Genomic DNA, 19931 nt, shown 5'->3' with positions numbered 1-19931 from the left:
CTCTACCACCTTATGCATCCTAAACAGTACAGTTTAGTTTTACTTGTTTTTTTAAACTTTTTTTTTTTTTGCTTCAGAGCAGTGCTATAGAAATATAATGTGAACTATACATGTGATGTTATGTTTTCTTACAACCATATTGAAAATAATAAAAATTTTAATAATATATTTTACTTAGAATATTGTCATTTCAACACATGACTGATATAAAGACTGATTCATGGGGTAGTTCACATTCTGGGTTTTTTAAGCCTTTATATTTTAGAACAGTTTTACATTCATAGCAAAATTGAAAGCAAGGTACAGAGATTTCCCACGGCCCGCTTGCCCCCACCCATGCACAGCCTCCCCATTATGAACACCCCCCCCCACCAGAGTGGTGTATTTGTTGCAGTCGATGAACCTGCATTGACATCATTCATCAGCCAGAGTACATAGTTAATACTAGGTTTTTCTCTTTTCTGTCTTACATTTCTTCCATACTGTGATCCACTGTGTATTTTACACTTAAAAGCACATCTCAGTTTGGACTAGCCACACTTCAAGTGGTCAGAAAATCCATGTGGTCAGTGGCTGCCATATTAGACAGCATAGCTCTGTAGCATTCCATCGTATGGATATATCACAATTACCCATTAAATTGGGTCCCCTTGACCCAATTTCAGTGTAGGGGGTGGTTCCCCACACGCCAACAGACAATTCTCAGGACACTAGCAGGATGTTCAAGAATTCAGCTCAATTCTGACACTATCTACCCAGAGATAGCATCAGATTCCATACATTCGTGTTCCATTCCTACAAGACCGTCCCCACCCCCAAACACACACACACTTCATATGTGAGCCAGAAGCCCAGGCTCTCTGTGCTTCTGACCAACTGGCTACAGACTGGAGACTCCAACAGCCCCCTCCAACTCAGGATGCCAGGTTGCTACCCGCTCTTCTGATCAACAGCTATAATTATTAGAGGTTCCCACAACTCTCCTTGGGTTCAATTAATTTGCTAGAACGGTTCACAGGACTCAGACAAACATGTTACTTACTAGATGGGTGGTTTATTGTAAAGGACTTAACTCAGAAACAGCCAGATGGAAGAGATACATCTGGCCAGTCCTGTGGGAAGGGCGAGGAGCTTCCATGCCTTCTTCAGGCACCCCTCTCTGAATTTCCATGTGTTCACCAACCCAGAAACTCGCTAACCCCATCCCCTTGGGGGTTTTGTGTAATCTTTGTTGAATCGTGATTGCTTTGGCCTTTGGCAATTGATTTAACCTCTAGCCCCTGTCCCCTCTCCCCTCTCTGAAGGTGGTTTGTGTAATGGGGTGGAGCATGGAGGGTGGGGGTGAGAGCTGAAAGTTCCAACCCTCCCCTCCTCTCCCCTCCCCTTAGTGCTTTCTACCAGACACCTTATTAACATAACAAAGACACCCTTTTCACTCTTTACATTTTGGAAATTCCAAGAGTCCCTGGAGCTGAGGCAGGAACTGGGGCAGAACCAAATACACTGCTCACAAAAATTAGGGGATATTTTGTAGCTTCCTATTTGTTTTGGTGTATCCCCTGATTTTTTGTGAGCAGTATATATATGAGAAAAGTAGATTTGGTTATCTGAGTGAGGGACCAAATACTTATTTCTTATAAATCACAATATTGCACCCATTCCACTGTAGGTAGACATTTGGACTGTTTCCTGTTTGCGGTAATCATAAGCAATGTTTCTGTCAACATTACACTGTTATTAGGAGTATATATTGATACAATCATTTTGGAAAACAGTTTGACATTGTCTAGTCAAGCTGAAACTTAAAAAAAAAATTGACTCAGAAATTCTGCTCCTGGGTACATACCTTAGAAGAATAAGTGCTGTGTGTGCCAGGGTGCAAGGTGTTCACGATGTTCAGAGCCACACTGCCCAGGACAGCCCCAGACAGAGACATCCCAGACATTCAGGTAGGATGGCTTACGGAGCCTTCATACTTGACATTCTCAAGGACCAGCTTATCATCAGTGTTCTCTCATTTCTCCGTTTCCTTTTCATTCTCACATACTTGGGTAGTTTCTTTGAAGCACCTGTAGTAAGTAGTAAGAGGTCATGCCTTGGCATGAGGAAGGTGGGCTGTGGAAATATGGCAGAAACAAAAGGGCCTGAGGTCAGTAAACAAGTTGAATTTTGCCTCCCCAAGGCATGCAGTTCTTCAGTTCAGTGTGTCCACAAGTCTGTGCTTTTTGCAAACAGTGTTGATGATTAAATCACTGGAGTTTCTAAGATATTTTTATAAAGGAGAATCAAGATCCAGTTAGGCATCATCCTGATGAGCCCTCACTACATATTTGTTTTACTTGATAACTGTTACCATTATTAACTATAGAGCATGTAGGGATTAATGTCTTACCGCCCTGATAGAGACCCAACTCTGTGAGGAGCCTGGACTGAGGCGTTCTGTGCAATGTTGTGTCCCCAGTACTGAGCACAGCCCCACCTGGCAGCTCCAGTCAATAGCTGTCAAATGAATACATGAATGAATGTGCCTTCTTAGGTAGGAGAGCAAGGCCACCAGGAATTACTCATGTTCATCAGTGGGTCACTCACTGTAGCTGTCGTGTCTGAACACACTGGTCTCCAGTCACACAGGCAAGGGTTGACACCATTGTTTTAAACGTTGTGGGTTTTATCCCCAGGGATTATGATTTAACTGGTATGGAGTACTCCATCTGAGGATTTTACTCATTCTTCAGGTGATCCTAATATGTAGCAAAATTTGGGGACTTCTTTTCCATACATAGAAATTAGAGTAGTTATTCTCAATGTGTGGGTCCCAGACTGGCAGCATCTGGAAACTTGTCCTGCCCCAGACTGGCAACTTTGGGGGTGGCAGCCAACAGTCTGTTTTAACACGCCCTCCAGGGGATTCTGATGCATGGAAATCTTCACTGTTTAGTGGGTATTGACTGGGTAGCTTATGAACAACAGAAATTTATTTCTCTCAGTTCTAGAGGCTGGAATTCCAAGATAGGGTGTCAACATTATCAAGTCCTAGTGAAGGCCCTCTTTCAAGATGCAGACTGCCAGTTTCTATTTGAGTCCTCACATGACAGAAGAGGTGAAAGAGCTCTTGGGGCCTCTCTTATAAGGGCATTAGTCCCATTCATGAAGGCTCCACCTCGTGGCCTGATTACCCCTCAAAGGCCCCACCTCCTAATACCATCACATTGCAACTTAAGATGCTGACATTTGAATTTTGGGGGCACACAGATCACCCCACTGCAGTGGGACAGTGCTAACCATAGTATTTTTTGCCTATAGTTTGTTTAAACTCTTCCAAGTACTTTATGTGTTCTTTCTTCTTACCTCCAAAAAGTGCTAACTTGAAATTATTTTCATGTGCATTTCAGCAAACCCAGTCATTATGCACCAAGCAATGACATGTATGGTGGAGAGATGCATGTTCGACCAATGCTTTCGCACACGGCATATTCTTTCTATCCAGAAGATGAAATTCTTCATTTCTACAAATGGACCTCTCCTCCAGGAGTGATTCGGATTCTGTCTATGCTCATTATCGTCATGTGCATTGCCATATTTGCCTGTGTCGCCTCCACACTTGCCTGGGATAGAGGCTATGGAGGCAACATAATAGGAGGTGGTATGGGCTACCCTTTTGGTGGAAGTGGCTTCGGAAGCTACGGAAATGGCTATGGTTATGGCTACAGTTATGGTTATGGAGGAGGCTATACGGATCCAAGAGCGGCAAAGGGCTTCCTACTGGCTATGGCTGCCTTTTGTTTCATTGCTGCATTGGTGATATTTGTTACCAGTGTTATAAGATCTGAAATATCTAGAACCAGAAGATATTACCTGACTGTGATAATAATGAGTGCTATCCTGGGCTTCATGGTGTTTATTGCCACAATTGTCTATATAATGGGAGTCAATCCAACTGCCCAGGCTTCTGGCTCTATGTACGGTTCACAAATTCTTGCCCTCTGCAACCAGTTTTATACACCTGCAACTTCTGGACTCTACGTGGATCAGTATTTGTATCACTACTGTGTGGTGGATCCCCAGGAGGTATGGATAATTTTGTTCTTTTTACACCCCCTCTCTCCTTGGTTCAGAGGCCCTCAACTTGGGATGCTTAGAATCACTTAGGGAACTTTTAAACAGTATTGATGCCAAGGCCTCACTTCTATTTAAATCAGAATCTGGGACAAGGGCTAGGTGTCATTATTGAGATACAGTTAACATTACCACATAATTCATTTTAGAGTATAAGTTTGTTGGTGTTTCATATATTCAGAGTTGTGCAACCATCACCACAATCAACTTTGGAAAGTTTCACTATTCCACAAAGAACATTTCACTGACCCATACCTGTTAGTGGTCACTCTTCATTTCCCTAACTCTCCCCAGACCTATTCTGTACATTTGCCTATTCTAGATATTTCGTATACAGAGTTACACAATGCAGTCTTTTATGATTGGTTTCTTTCATGTAGCATAATGATTTTTAGGTTCATCCATGTTGTAGCAGATAGCAGTTCTTCATTTCTTTCTTTTTCTTTTTTTTTTTTTTTGGAAAGAGAGAGATAGGAAGGGAGAGAGATGAGGAGGATCAACTCTTAGTTGTGGCACTTTAGTTGCTCACTGATTGCTTTTCATGTGTGCCTTAACTGTGGGGCTCCAGCTGAGCCAGTGACCCCTTGCTGAAGCCAGCGACCTTTGGGCTCAAGCCAGCACCCTTGATGGCATGCCAGTGATCCCACGCTCAAGCCGGTGACCCTGTGCTCTGGCTGGTGAGCCTGTGCTTAAGCTGGATGAGCCCTCGTGTCCCATGTCAATATTTTATCTACTTCGCCACCACTAGTCAGGCACTTCATTCCTTTTTATCACTGAATAATAGTCCATTCTATGGATATATCAAAGTGGTTACACTTCTTTACATTTACCAGGAATGTATAGGAATGCAGTTTTTGCACATTTTCATCAGCATTGGTTTTTTCTTTTTTCCTGTCTGAGTCTAGTCATGCTAAAGGTCTGAAGTGGTGCCCCATTTTGGTTTTGATTTGCATTTCCTTGATAGCTAATGTTGCTGAGCTTGTTTTCCTTGTGCATATATCTTCTTTGCAGAAATGGCTGGATAGAGCTTTTTAAACTGGGCTACTTGTATTTTTATTATTGAATTGTAAGGACTCTATATATCTGGATACAAGTCCCTTACAGGTATATGATTTGCAAGTATTTTTTTTTCTAATTTTTCATTCTCGTTTTACTTTCTATATGTTGTTTGTACAAAAACCTTTCATTTTAATGATTTTTCTATTGTTGCTTGTGTGTTTGGTGTCATATCTGAAAACTTTACCTAACTCACAGTTGCAAAGATTTACTCCTGTGTTTCTTCTGAGACTCTTAATTTGCCCTAGCTAGGTAGCCCAGTTGGTTAGAGCATCGTCCTGATTCACCATTGTTGCGGGTTTGATTCCTGTTCAGGACACATACAGGAAACAATCAGTGAATGCATAAATAAGTAGAACAACAAATCCATGTTTCGCTCCTCTCTCCCTCTTCCTCTCTCTTTTCTCTCCCCCCCCCAGTCCCCCTTCCATCCCCCTCTCTACTATCTTTTCTCTCACCCTCTCCCCTATCCTCTCTCTCTTCCTCTCTTTCTCTAAAATAAATTTTAAAAAGACTTAATTTTAGCTCTTTCAGTTAGGTCTTTGAGCCATTTTGAGTTTATCTTGGGATAGTATAAGTTTATCTTGGGCTTAGTCTAACCTTCTTTGTGTGTGGATATCCAGTTGTATTGGTATTCTTTTTGGAAAGGACTGTTTCACCATTAAATTGTTCATGCCCTAGTCAAAGATAAATTGACAGTAAATGTTAGGATTTATTTCTAAACTCTCAATTTGATTCCATTAATATATATTTGTATCCTTAATGCTAGTACTTCACTGTCTTGATTACTGTAGTTTATTTTTTTGTTTTTTTTAGAGAGAGAGAAGGGAGAGAGTGAGAAGGATCAGTTTGTAGTTGCTTCACTTTAGTTGTTAATTGGTTGCTTCTCATATGTACCTTGACTGGGGGGACCTTGGGATCATGTTGATGATCCCACACTCAAGCCAGTGAGTGACTTTGCGCTAAAGCTGGTGAGCCCTTTCTCAAGCTGACGAGCTTGTACTTAAGTGGACGACCTCAGTGTCCAGGCTGACACTCTTTCCATTGTGCCACCACTGGTCAGGCAATTACTGTAGGTTTAAAGAATGTTTTGATATCAGGAAGTGGGAGTCCTCCAACTTTGTTCTTGTTTGAAGATTGTTTTGGCTTGATTCTGGGCCCCTTGTGTTTTCATGTGAATTTTGAGATCATCTTGTAAATTTCTGCAAGAAATGCCAGCTAGGATTTTGAAGGATTGCATTGAATCTGTAGATCAATTTGGGGAGTATTGTCATCTTTATATCAAGCCTACTCATATACGAACATCGGATATCTTTCCATTTACTTAGGTCATCTTTAATTTCTTTCAAAAGTGTTTTGTAACTTTCAGAGTGTAAGTTAGTATTTTTAAAAGCTATCCAGGTGATTCAACTGTGGAGGTGGGGTAGAGAACCCTGTCTTCAGTAGCCATGAGTCACCCCTAATTATATTAAGAAAATGTTTCTGGATTGCTAATGTTTTTTCTCTTTTTTTTCTTCTCACACTGACTCAGAAATCCTCATTCTTTTACCTGAATGAGTCACTCTGTTTTGAAGATGAAATGTTTTCCCTGAAAATGTAGGTTTTCAGAGTGTTGGTTGTTGACACTCAGATGTATCTGTGGTACACTGGGCTGAGGATTGGCACTCCTAGCTTACTGTAGCCCCACCCTTTTCAGTCCTGTAACTACTGCAAACCTGTATTTGAAAAACGGTCTCACTGGGAGCTACAGCGAGAGCCTCCTGTTATCCATTAGCAGATACCCATGGCAGAGTCCTGGTACCTGCCTCAACTCCAAGTGCATCTGGGCCAGTGTACCCCTTAACATACCTACTAGACACTGGGAGAGCTGTCACAGCTAGGATTTTCTTGTCACCGAGCCCTTTCTAGAAAGTTCATGAAAAACTAAGAAAGTAGAGAAAGCTGCCAGACTAAATGAATTAGTCTGCTTTCTGTTTTCTCTGATTTATAGCTTGGTTAGAACATGTCTGCATAATTTACGATAAGACAGATCCTCTATAAAATACGGCCCCTTGGTGCTCCAGCTTTGGAATAGTTTACGATAAAATTCTGAAATGGGGATGATGATAATAATACCTAATGCTAATTAACCATGTTCTGAGGATTGAATAGAGGTAGAGGGTGTGTGTGTGTGTTTTGTTAGCCTTCGTCCAAGTGGTATGGGGTAGGTTTTATATTTCTAAAATGTAACCATTTTTGTCAGTTTTATATCAAGTAAGCCACAGATATTTGGTAAGGTATTTGTAGAGTGTGAATTAGGTACAGTTAGAGAGTGTGGATTGGGATAAAGTAAGCAGTTCAAGTCTAATGATGTCAATATCTTTAATCTCTCTTTTTAGGCCATTGCCATTGTACTGGGATTCATGGTTATTGTGGCTTTTGCTTTAATAATTTTCTTTGCTGTGAAAACGCGAAGAAAGATGGACCAGTATGACAAGTCAAATATTTTGTGGGACAAGGAACATGTTTATGACGAGCAGCCTCCCAATGTTGAAGAATGGGTAAGTATTTTTTAAAAATCTGCAAGTATTGAATCTTTCAGTAAACCCCTAGTTTTTGTCTCTAAACTTGATTTTTAGTGCTTTGTGAAACTTTGTTCTTAGAATTATTGTCTATGTTGCAAAAGCTGTGGCCTCATGTTTTACTTAGAACTTTGAGGGTGGGATAAGTGGAAATTATTTTACTACAAAGTCAAAAGATTACCATTTTCAAGAAGTGGATCTAGGCACCGAAAAGAGATTGAAAAGAGATTGCTTCTAAAGGAATCGTGTGGAAGGAACGTGGCCTTTCAAAGCTCGAGTGCCCCACCCCCCTTTACTTTCCTGCTTGTCCTTTGGAGGGAAACACTGTTACCCGGGGTGCTGTCTTGGGTCAAGATTGCTAAGGGGTGTTTTGCAGTAGTAGCAGGTGGCAGACCTTTACACTTTTTATATGGAGAACAACCTGGTGAATCACAGTGTCTAATTCTGCACAAGTCTTTATTTATGAAATACTTCAGTGAGACAGAGAGATTAATTTTCTTTTTCATATGTACTGTTATTCCTACCAGTAGGTGACTTCCTATATTGTGTGATTTGCTGAAGGCCCACAAAGGCCCTCTCTTCAAAAATATCTCCCCAATGCATGTTACTGATAACCTACTAACCTATCTTTAGAGATGCTTGGAGTAAGACTGTTTCTCAGAAATCCTGTTAGGATGTTGTTGGGAGAACCTCAGAAACTGCCATCACAGGTTTCTTTGAACAGACTGATTTCTTCCATGAAGGTTAGTTGAGAATCTTGGACACTGGTTCTAGCATAGGATTATTATTATTATTATTATTTGTTTTTGTTTTTTTTTGGCTAGTGGGAGTTAAACAGAAAGGGCTGAGGGTGGGCACTGCTGGTCAGGAGTAAAGGACGTCAGTTATACCGAAGGCTCCTATAGCTTTGGTATTGTATACATCTGGTGTTTGAAGAATTCAAGAGCCTGACCAGACGGTGGCACAGTAGATAGAGTGTCGGTGGCACAGTAGATAGAGCGTCGGACTGGGATGCGGAGGACCCAGGTTCGAGACCCCGAGGTCGCCAGTTTGAGCGTGGGCTCATCTGGTTTGAGCGAGGCTCACCAGCTTGAGCCCAAGGTCTCTGGCTAGAGCAGGGGTCCCCAAACTTTTTACACAGGGGGCCAGTTCACTGTCCCTCAGACCGTTGGAGGGCTAGACTATAAAGAAAACTATGAACAAATCCCTATGCACACTGCACATATTTTATTTTAAAGTAAAAAAACAAATACAATATTTTAAATAAAGAACAAGTAAATTTAAATCAACAAACTGACCAGTATTTCAATGGGAACTATGCTCCTCTCACTGACCACCAATGAAAGAGGTGCCCCTTCTGAAAGTGCGGTGGGGGCCGGATAAATGGCCTCAGGGGGCCGCATGTGGCCCGCGGACCATAGTTTGGGGACCCCTGGGCTAGAGCAAGGGGTCACTCGGTCTGCTGTAGCCCCCCTGGTCAAGGCACATATGAGAAATCAATCAATGAACAACTAAGGAGCCACAACGAAGAATTGATGTTTCTCATCTCTCTCCCTTTCTATCCGTCTGTCCCTCTCTCTGACTCTCTCTGTGTCTGCCACAATAAAAAGAAAAAAAAAAGAATTTGAGAAATGTAAATGAAGTTTGTTGTTGCGGTGGGGTTTTTTATTTATTAATTTTAGAGAGAGAAGAAGGGAGTGAGAGAAAGAGGAACATCGATCTGTTCCTGTGTGTGCTCTGACTGGGAGTCAAACCAGCAACCTCTGTGCTTTGGGATGAAGCTCTAACCAACTTAGCTATCCAGCCAGGGCTTGTTCTGTATTTTAGTTAGTTAAGGAGCAAAAATGAAGCAGGCTTAGGAAAGTCAGAAGGTATGGTGTAGAGCAGGGGTAGTCAACCTTTTTATACCTATCGCCCACTTTTGTATCTCTGTTAGTAGTAAAATTTTCGAACCTCCCACTGGTTCCACAGTAATGGTGATTTATAAAGTAGGGAAGTAACCCTACTTTATAAAATTTAAAGTAAAAGCAAGTTAAAGCATATAATAATAATTACTTACCAAGTCCTTTATGTAGGATTTTCACTGTTTGGCAGAATAAATCTTTATAAAACAACTTACTATAGTTAAATCTAACTTTTTATTTATACTTTGGTTGCTCCGCTACCGCCCACCATGAAAGCTGGAACGCCCACTAGTGGGCGGTAGGGACCAGGTTGACTACCACTAGTAGAGATACCATGAAGACGATGGTTCTGTGTCCCTGCCCTCTCCTTGAAGCCTGCCTGTTCTTTTTTCCTCCTCATTTTTTACACCCACAAATTGTGAAGGTGTTAGGGAATGTTTTCTGTTGACCTTTAGCTTCAGGCAAGGCCACCTGTAGATGGAATAGGAGTCTATTGTGAACTATGAAGTAAACGTTTTGTGGAGTTTCTGGGTGTGTCAGTTTTCATTGGCTGTTGGATTTGTTTACTTAAGGTTTCGAGAGCCTAAATAAAACTGACTTAAGAGACCAGAGCCAGTAATAATAGTGTCCCAGTGAACTTTGGGCTGTCATCTGATTTTACTGTCATAAAGCTTTAATCAGTTCTAGGTGCTTTATATAATTTGGCATAATATAGTCATGATAACTTGGAGGTGACAATGGTGAAGCTGAGAAGACATAACTTTTTAAAAGGCATTATTTTTATACTGCTTCCTGACTGACTCCATAGAAAATTGGCTAGCTAGACTAGGTTGTTTGATGTGTACTTAATAGTTTCTCTGTGGTAATAACTATTTTGTTGTATGAAACTTAAAGAATTATCTGTGGAGCCTGACCAGGGTGGTGCAGTGGATAGAGTGTCGGCCTGGGATGCAGAGGTCCAAGGTTCAAAACCCCGAGGTCTCCCGTTTGAGTACAGGATCATCAACATGACCCTAAGGTCGCTGGCTTGAGCCCAAAGTCACTACCTTGAGCAAGAGGTCACTCGCTTCACTGGAGCTCCCTGGCGAAGGCACGTATGAGAAGCAATCGATGAACAACTAAAGTGATGCAACTATGAGTGGATGCTTCTCATCTCTCTCCCTTCCTGGCTGTCTGTCTGTCTGTCTCTCTCTCTTACTTAAAAAAAAAAGAGAAAGAATCATGTTGAACAGGAGACATATCATTTTGGTATATTAATGCTTTATGTACTTGCAAATTCCTTATTTCCTTCCCCTTTCCCTTCTTTCCCCCCCTGAAATGCCTAAGGAAGGCTAGTATTTGAAATAAGCTACTTAGAGGTGGTTTTAGCCATAGGTATATCGCTTTTCCGTTTATTCTCCACTCCCCTGCCCAAGTGTGCTTTGCTAAAGTTGAAACCAGCACTTCCGATCTTGGAGAGTTCTGCAGCTCCCAAGAGTTCCCACAGCTCCTGGAGAGCTCCCTTTGTTTCCTAGCCTTCTTGTTGTTCAGAAGCTATGTATCCAGCCCTCCGTTGTCTCTCAAGAGTATTTTATCTATACCTAGGTGTGTGTTTCTGTGTTCTTGGGAGGGGCAAGTTCAGTGTTACTCTACGCTGCCAACGTATTGGACCTCCTCAGAAAATATGCCACCTTCTAATTTCCTGTCTCTGTATCTATTTATTTATTTTAGCAAGGAAAGAGGAGAGAGAGACATCAATTTGTTGTTTCACTTATGTATTCATTCATTGGTTAATTCTTGTATGTGCCCTGATTAGGGACCGAACCTTCAACCTTGGCATATGGGGATGACGCTCTAACAACTCAGCTACCTAGCCAGGGCATATCTTACCCTTTTTTTTTCATTTGGCATTATATTGTAGGCTTTTTATCGTGTCATTAAATCTTCCTCAAAATCTTCCTCAAAATTGTTAAAATTTTATTGAAATCTTGGCCCTGGCTGGTTTGCTCAGTGGATAGAGTGTTGGCCTGGCATGCAGACATCATACGTTTGATCCCTGGTCAGGGCACATGTGAGAAGTGACTGTCTGCTTCTCTTCCTTTTACTCTCTCTCTTTCTTTTCCCCTCTGGCAGCCAGTGGCTCAGTTGGTCCGTTTGTTGGCCCCAGGCACTGAGTAGTACAGCTGGGTTGATTCTAGCATTGGCCCCAGGCAGGGGTTGCTGGGTGGATTGGTCTGGGCACATGTAGGAGTCTGTCTCTCTTATCTCCCCTCCTCTCACTTAAAAAAGAAATACAGCCTGACCAGGCAGTGGCGCAGTGAGCGTCAGACTGGGATGCGGAGGACCCAGGTTCGAGATCCCGAGGTCACCAGCTTGAGCGCGGGCTCATTTGGTTTGAGCAAAGCTCACCAGCTTGGACCCAAGGTCACTGGCTTGAGCAAGGGGTTACTCGGTCTGCTGAAGGCCCACGGTCAAGGCACATATGAGAAAGCAATCAATGAATAACTAAGGTGTCGCAATGAAAAACTGATGATTGATGCTTCTCATCTCTCTCCGTTCCTCTCTGTCTGTCCGTCCCTATCTATGCCTCTCTCTGACTCTCTCTCTGTCCCTGTAAAACAAACAAACAAACAAAAAAACAATGTATATGTTATACACAGAGTAAAGTGCATTAAGTGTACTAATTTAATTGTATTGCTTGGTGAATTTTTACACATATTGGCCCATGTAACTATAACCCAGATAAAAACAGAACATTCCAGCGTCCAAGGTTTCCTCATGCCTCTTCTCAGTCAGTATCCCTTGCAGGATGGTAACTCCTAATTTCAGACATATCAATTAGCTTTCCCTGTTCTTAAACTTAATATATATGGAATCATATACTAAGACTTTTATGTCCAATCAACATAGTGTCTGCCAGATTCATTCATGTTGTTGCATCTGTCATAATGATACTTGTGTGTTTTTTTACAAGATAAAAGGTTTCCTAACTGTCCCTTTTTTAAAAGCCCATGGTCAGAATTACAATTTTTATGAAAAGGTTTTTGGGGAAATATTTCCGTGCCATCCTTGTGTTCCCATTTGCCCATTTCTGGCTGTCTTTTCCTACCCTTTCCCACTCTTAGTTTCTTATGATTCCCTTCATTGTTTTATTTCATGAAAACAAAACAAAACAAAAAATCGATTTCCTGTACTTCTGCACAAACTAGCATACCGATCACACCACTGTGCATGCACATGGCCCTTTCACTTCTCAGTGCGTCCTGCTGATTGCCGTCCCATAGCCTCTTGATGGCCTGGGTGTACCAGCCTCTCATTTATGGATACATTTCCTGGTTAATATTACAAACAGTAATATAATATTTTTAAAATGTGTATACCTTGTATAGATGTCTGTCTGTATATACTTCTACAAGCTAGATTTCCCAGAATGGGATTACAGAGCCAAAGAGTATGTACATCTTTAACTTTGATACATATTGAGAAATTGCCCTTTTTAGGAGTTGTACCAACTTCTACAACCATCAGTAATGTATGAAATTCTGGTCCTACACACCTTTTCTAATGACATTCCTTTGCAAATATCCTTCTACACTAACCTCCTGTGCCCAGGGGCAGAACCCTCCTCATAATACAGTATATGGCAGTTACTGTGTGGAATAGGGAGATGGTTTCTAGAGAAATGGTGCTCTGTGGACATATGGACTGCAGTGGTTCCCACTTATCATCTGCAGGGATATATTCTAAGACCCCCAGTGGATGCCCAAAGTTAAGGATAATTCCGAACCCTGTATATACTGTTTTATTCCTATACATTTTTGCCTATGATAAACTTTAATTTATAAATTAAGTACAATCAGATTAACAACTAATAATAGCCCTGGCCAGGTAGCTCACTTGAACAGAGCATTTTCCCGATACAAATTATGTGAATGCAATCTCTCTCAAAATGTCTTAATGCCTTTTACTCACCTTCTTATGCCAGTGTGAGATGATACAATACCGACATAATGAGATGAGTGAGGTGGAGGTGGTTGGCAAAAGGGATGATTCACATCCTGGGTAGGATAGAGCGGAATGGCGTGAGATTTCATTACACTACTCAGAACGGCAAGCAGTTTAAAACTTATGAATTGTTTATTTCTGGAATTTTCCATTTAATATCTTCAGACTGGAGTTTACTGCAAGTAATTGAACCCTTGGAAAGTGAAACCACTGATCAGGGGACTAACTACATGAATACGTATTATATGAATTCATTGTGATTGCCCCCTTATTTTTGATGTCTGTGGTCATATGACCAGAAGTACATTCAAAGTGCAATTTCAATAGCTTAGGATGGGTTTCTGAGCAGCTTTGAATGTGCCTGCTTCACCCCAGAGCCCCGTAGTACTCTGCTGGCTCCTCCCAGGAGGTGTAATGCTGCTCAGATCCCTTTCTGCCCCTCCTTGAGCTGGGCCTCATCTGAGGGCAGGGGACTGTGGTCTAAAAAGCTGTGTCCTGCCAGGACGCTGAGAATGCCAGTGGTGGGAGAGCCGTGGGTGCCAGAGCCAAGTCAGGAAGGACTTGAGCTCGTCATGGGAAGTATTTCATGTTAATCCTTGTGTTCACAACTCTCTTCTCCCACCTGCATTTTCAGAAAGCCATAAATATAAATATCAAGACATACATATTCACTTTCTCTAGAGTAAATACTTACAACTGGGGTCTGGCTTTGGAAAACCCCACACCTACGGTGAATATTGGAGCTGATTATAAACTGTGTGCTTGAGATTAGTGTTCATGGATATGTACATTATTCTGGTGACTTAGTAACTAAAAGTTAAGAACTTTAGTTTCAGGAGCTCCCACAAATAAATTGCAATTTGGCTTAGGTAAAGTGAAAGGAAGCAGAAACTGAGAGCTGTGTGGGACGGTAGGGTGAGGTCCTCCAGTGTACCTCAGTGAACATCCATGAAGGGCGCTGGAGATCTTCAGGCTGGACACACTAGTAAATGGTGGCTTATTGGTGACATGACACCTCAGGACTAGAAGTTCGGTGTTCTTTTCATTGTAGGACATCAGGCGGACTTGGGTATTGAGCTTCACATCATAATTTTGGTAATAAAGCTAAAAAAAAAGTCACAAGAGAAGAAAGAACTGTGGGAACCAGCATTTCCTATGTGACCATTACAGGCTAGCCACCTTGCTCTTCTCCTGACTGCAGGCCTTGCGGTTCGACACTCTTCTGGGAGAGACTGAGGTTTGCAGATGACTTCAGTAATTTGTCTCGGACTTGACATACTAATCATAACCAGCAGGACAAGTATTATATTTGTTGTTATAACTTGTATTTTTTGGCATGTATCTGTATCATTTTTCCCTCTGAAGACCCTTTGAGCCTCAGTTTTCTTTTTCAACAGAATTGGGGAAAATAGTATATTTTCTATCTGCACGCAGTTGGGAATATAATAGGAGTATGGGGAGGTTCACCTTAAATTACACGTGGATTTTTCACGGGGGGGCAGGGTCCGGCATTCCTAAACCCTGTATTGCTCAATGGTCAACTATATTTAGTAGAACAAACAGATTAAAATGATAATATATGTGTAAAATGCCTATCTCTACTACAGGTCAGCATACTGGTTATCAGTGAGTATGTTCTGCATGACTCCTAATTTGCACCTTTTCTTGTTATTGCCACATGATCACGTCAGAAGGAGGCATAGACAGTTTGGAGAAGGCATGTTATCAACTTGTTCCTCCGTTATTATCAAGTAATAAACAAAATATGTTCAACAAGATTCTTTTTCTAAGTAGGAAATACTTAAAGTTATATTTGTTATCTAGATAGTTTTATTTCTAGAAGTTTCTAAGGCTTTGACATTGTGATGCAACATTTATGTAGCACCGCTCCTAGTATTTACCTAACAAGGTAAGAGCTAATGAGGATGAGCTGACTGAGAGCAGAGAAGGGACGGGGTCCCTGACTGTTCTTTGTAGTCAGTCTTGGGGAGCTTTTGGTTTCCTCAGACTCTGATGAAGACAGTCACTTTGTCTGTTCATTTAATAGGTTTCTCTTGTATAAATGGGGAAAATACAAGTTCCATCTACAGATTTGCTGATTCTGTAATGATTAAAGGGCTTAGGACAGTCTGGGCCAGCACATCATCTATTAATGCCCAGTAAGTTTTAGCTAGAGTAAAAATTGTTCGCCTTTGCAATAATGAGCTTGAATGAGGGAGCTTGGGTAAGGGGACCACAGTGTAAGTACATTTAATGTTGGTTGCAGTTTAACTTAATTTTCCTCTTACTTGTAAGCTTATAAGCTTGCTGCAAGTTCTGATAAGAACAGTCGTTTTTTTCCTGGAGAGTGTAGGCAGGCCCTGCACACAATCTCCTTGCACACAGGATGGGAGAGACTGATATGCATGGGGTAGGTGACTGGGACTTGGCAGTAGTAGTAATCAACATTAGATATTTGAAGAGCTTTTTAATTTTCAACCAGTACAAGCTTTTTTTTTTTTTTTTTTTTTTTTTTTTTGTGACAGACACAGAGAGAGGGACAGATAGGGACAGACAGGCAGGCAGGGAGAGAGATGAGAAGCATCAATTCTTCTTTGCAGTACCTTAGTTGTTCATTGATTGTTTTCTCATGTGTGCCTTGACTAGGGGGCTACCGCAGACCAAGTGACCCCTTGCTCAACCCAGCGACCCTGGGCTCAAGCTGGTGAGCCTTGCTCAAACCAGATGAGCCCGTGCTACAGCTGGCAATCTCAAGGTTTTGAACCTGGGTCCTCTGCATCCCAGTCAGATGCTTTATTCACTGCACTATGGCCTGGTTAGGCCAGGCATTCTTTAATGTAAAAGCAGTCCTGTGGTTTGCCAGCTATTGTTATACTAGACTAACCCTGGCTTCAGGTCAGTCAAAATGGAGCAAAAGTGGAAGTCTACTATTAGTCATCTACTGACTGTTAGAACCCACCATCATGGAGTATAGAGGCCCTGACTGGTTAGCTCAGTTGGTTAGAGTGTTGTCCTGTGTGCTAAGTTGTGGGTTTGATCCCCAGTCAAGGCACATACAGGAATCAACCAATGAATGCATAAATAACTGGAACAACAAATCAAAGTCATTCTCTCTTTAACTGTCTCTAAAGTTAATAAAAATAAAAAGCCTGACCGGTGGTGGCACAGTGGATAGAGCATTGACCTGGGACACTGAAGTCCTAGGATTGAAACCCCAAGGTTGCTGGCTTGCGTGTGGGGTCACTGGCTTGAGCAAGGGGTCACTGGCTTGGCTGGCACCCTCCAATCAAGACACATATGAGAAGCAATCAGTGAACAACTTAAGTTCCTCAACTATGAGTTAATGCTTCTCATCTCTCTCCCTTCCTGTCTCTCTCTCTTCCTGTCTCCCCAACCTGCCACCCTCCCCGTTAAAAGAAAAAAAAATAAATAAAAGGGGTGGGTGGACAGGCAAGGGCATCCTGGGGAACCGGTTTGGAGAGTTATAAGGAAGGTGTGGTAGGAGGTACAGCATGTGCTGAAGCTGGTGATGTCTTTGTGGCTCTCTGAAAGCAAGAATTCCTAGATTTCCAGTAGTATGTAGAGTTAATATTAAGTTAGCACTAGGTGATAGATATAATGGTCCATACAGGGCAGTTGTCTACTTTGGTCAGTCCTCAAACCTTAGCAAGCATCAGAATCACCTGGAGGACTGGTTAAAGGTTAAAACAACTCACTAGGCTTCACCCCCAGAGTTCTCATTCAGGAGCTCTGGAAGAGGGCCTGAGAAAATGCATTTATGGTAGTTCCCAAGGAATGTAGATGATGCTGATCTGGGGGCCACGCTGAACTGCCACACTGGAGTAGACTGAAGAGGACTTCAGACTCTGGATGGTGGCTGACCACAGGCTCTGAGGACTAAGGTGTTCTGTGCCTGTGGAGTACCTGTTGGTGTATCTGGCATAAGATACATGAGTATTAAAATACAGTCTGCATGAGGATTTCCGTTTCTACCACAAGGAAGCCTTGAATGATATCACTCACTGTGCACTGTATAAGGTTTCTCCAGCTCACCCTTACCCAAAGCTCTGTTAACAATTCATTGACTCCTAGGGAGTTGCAGAATTTATCCTTGTTGGTATATGTTAATGTTTCCCAACAGGCAGCATGCATTTCAGTTGGGGACATTGTGTCTGCTAAATCCTCAGTGCCATTTGATTAGCAGTCAATTACTCAGACTCTCTCAAACCTGATCTATGATCTCTTCGCTTGTGGTATTTGTACATTTGGGAACATAGGTCTTCAAGCAGCCAAAGGTGGAGTAAATCCTGAGGGAACTTTCCAGAGGTAATTTTGAGGCTCTTGCTGGGGGAGCATCTTGTAGGTATAATACCAGAAAACAGGAAAAACGAGTTGGACCACTTACTGGTCTGAGAACTTGTAGGGCAAGGGTAGTGAAAGTGGACCCAGGTTGTAAAACTGGAGATGGTACTCTGAGATTAAGGTCCTCATCCCTCTAAATTCTCTGGTCTTTTCTACTATAATTACCAAGCAGGAAAAGCTTTTCTGTTTCCCTTCTGAGGGTGATGTTTCTACTTTCTGACCTAAACAAAGGCACCTGTTGTCAAAAGCTGCTTTTACATTAGTCTAATAGGCAAATAAAACTCTTCAAAATGAATTTACCTCACATCTCATTGGGGTGTGGTGAGGAGTTAAGGCCATGAGAGTCCTTTTGTTACAGAGTCTAGCCAGTACCCAGACAAGATGAGTGCCTTAAGCCATATTTAAATTACTGAGGTGGCAGTGTGTTTTGTGAGGAATAACTGGCCTTTGGAGCCAGGTGGACCAGGGTTCAGGTCCCCTCGCTATCACATCACCTTCTGTGTGACTTTGAGCAAATTAACTTAATCATCAGGGCTCAATTTCCTCATCTGAAAATGGAGATACGGTAATTGTATCTACCCAGGCAGTGATGAGGAATAAGCACTCTCCGCTAGTTAGATGCAGGTCGAGCCTGACTCTTTCCCTTGAGTGAACTAGTAATGAAGACAGGATGAAGAGAGGCATGGGGAATGGCTGTCATTGCTCTGTTTTGCTTCAAACTTCAGATGAAGTTGTTTTGCATGGAGAGATGTGTTTTCCCCAAACATTGTTTTGAGGGAGAGAAGATTTTCTTTCAGAGGGCCCTAAAACATCCTACCTTTTTATTTCATCTCTTAGAGGGGTCCAGGTGACAGGCTGCCCACGAGTCAGTAGCATTCCCACGCATGACTGTGTACATCGCCTTGGTCCCGGGTGAGGAAGGCACAGTGATGACAGGGGTTTGGAGGGGCGCTGACTAGAGCCACCGCCTTTGTTCTGTTGGTACCCCGCAGGGGTTAGGTTGTTTTCATGGACTCCAAGGAGTGTTAGGTGTTCTTACAAAGATTTTTTTTTTCACAAGTGACATAATCAGAACACTTCTAATGAGTTTAACTCAATTTCGAATAAAATTTTGTCCTCATCGCCTGCTGGGAAGATCTTTTGAATTTACTTCATTTTGACATTTCAATAACACTTCTATTCTTTTCTGGATGGAAATAGGAATCGCAGTAAAACTTTTCCTGTGTCTTCCTTCCCAATTATGTGTGCGTAGATGCTTGTCCTCACTGAATTTAGTCTCAAGAGTGAGTCTGAGTCACTGTTGGGTTGCTTCAGTGTATTTTTCCTCAGCATACCTGCCTTTCCTCCTGCTGTCTTATCTTTCCCTTTCACAGTTTGTACAGGGTGTGGGCGCCACTGGCACCAGGAAGTCTCCCAGCAGAGCCAGGTGGGGAGCTGGCTGGGCCCTGCCCTGGGGGTTCCTGCAGCCCACCCTGGCTTCCCCACGTGGGTCTCGTCCCCCGTGGAAGGCCCTGAAGTTAGGAGAACAGGTTAGCCTCCCCGGCTCCTCTCTGCTTCAGAGCAGCTATTCCAGCATTCAGTCTCTAGAATGATTCCCTCTCAAACTTTTCTTTCTCCTCAGTACTTAGTAGAAGACAAATCTTTTTTTTTTTTTTTTTTACAGAGACAGAAAGAGAGTCAGAGAGAGGAATAGACAGGGATAGACAGACAGGAATGGAGAGATGAGAAGCATCAATCATTAGTTTTTTGTTGCACATTGCAACACCTTGGTTGTTCATTGATTGCTTTCTCATATGTGTCTTGACTGCAGGCCTTCAGTAGACCGAGTAACCCCTTGCTCAAGCCAGCGACCTTGGGTCCAAGCTGGTGAGCTTTTGCTCAAACCAGATGAGCCCTCACTCAAGCTGGCGACTCAGGGTCTTGAACCTGGGTCCTTGGCATCCCAGTT

At 42.3% G+C, this 19931-nt stretch overlaps 1 protein-coding gene across 6 annotated transcripts in view; it reads left to right on the top strand.

The window, feature by feature from the left end:
• OCLN (occludin) overlaps positions 1 to 19931 on the top strand; it is a 60285-nt gene that overhangs the window by 11541 nt on the left and 28813 nt on the right. For all 6 annotated transcript variants that reach the window (XM_066241847.1, XM_066241827.1, XM_066241855.1 and 3 more), the window contains exons 3-4: positions 3393 to 4068; positions 7551 to 7712. In XM_066241847.1, coding sequence (XP_066097944.1) covers positions 3393 to 4068; positions 7551 to 7712 — 838 coding nt within the window. The remainder of the gene's footprint in view (positions 1 to 3392; positions 4069 to 7550; positions 7713 to 19931) is intronic.

This window comes from Saccopteryx bilineata, chromosome 1 (assembly GCF_036850765.1).
Source record: "Saccopteryx bilineata isolate mSacBil1 chromosome 1, mSacBil1_pri_phased_curated, whole genome shotgun sequence".
NCBI classification, from domain to species: Eukaryota; Metazoa; Chordata; class Mammalia; order Chiroptera; family Emballonuridae; genus Saccopteryx; species Saccopteryx bilineata.
The sequence above is the reverse complement of the archived record's forward strand: the minus strand, read 5'-3'. Positions and strand labels throughout refer to the sequence as shown.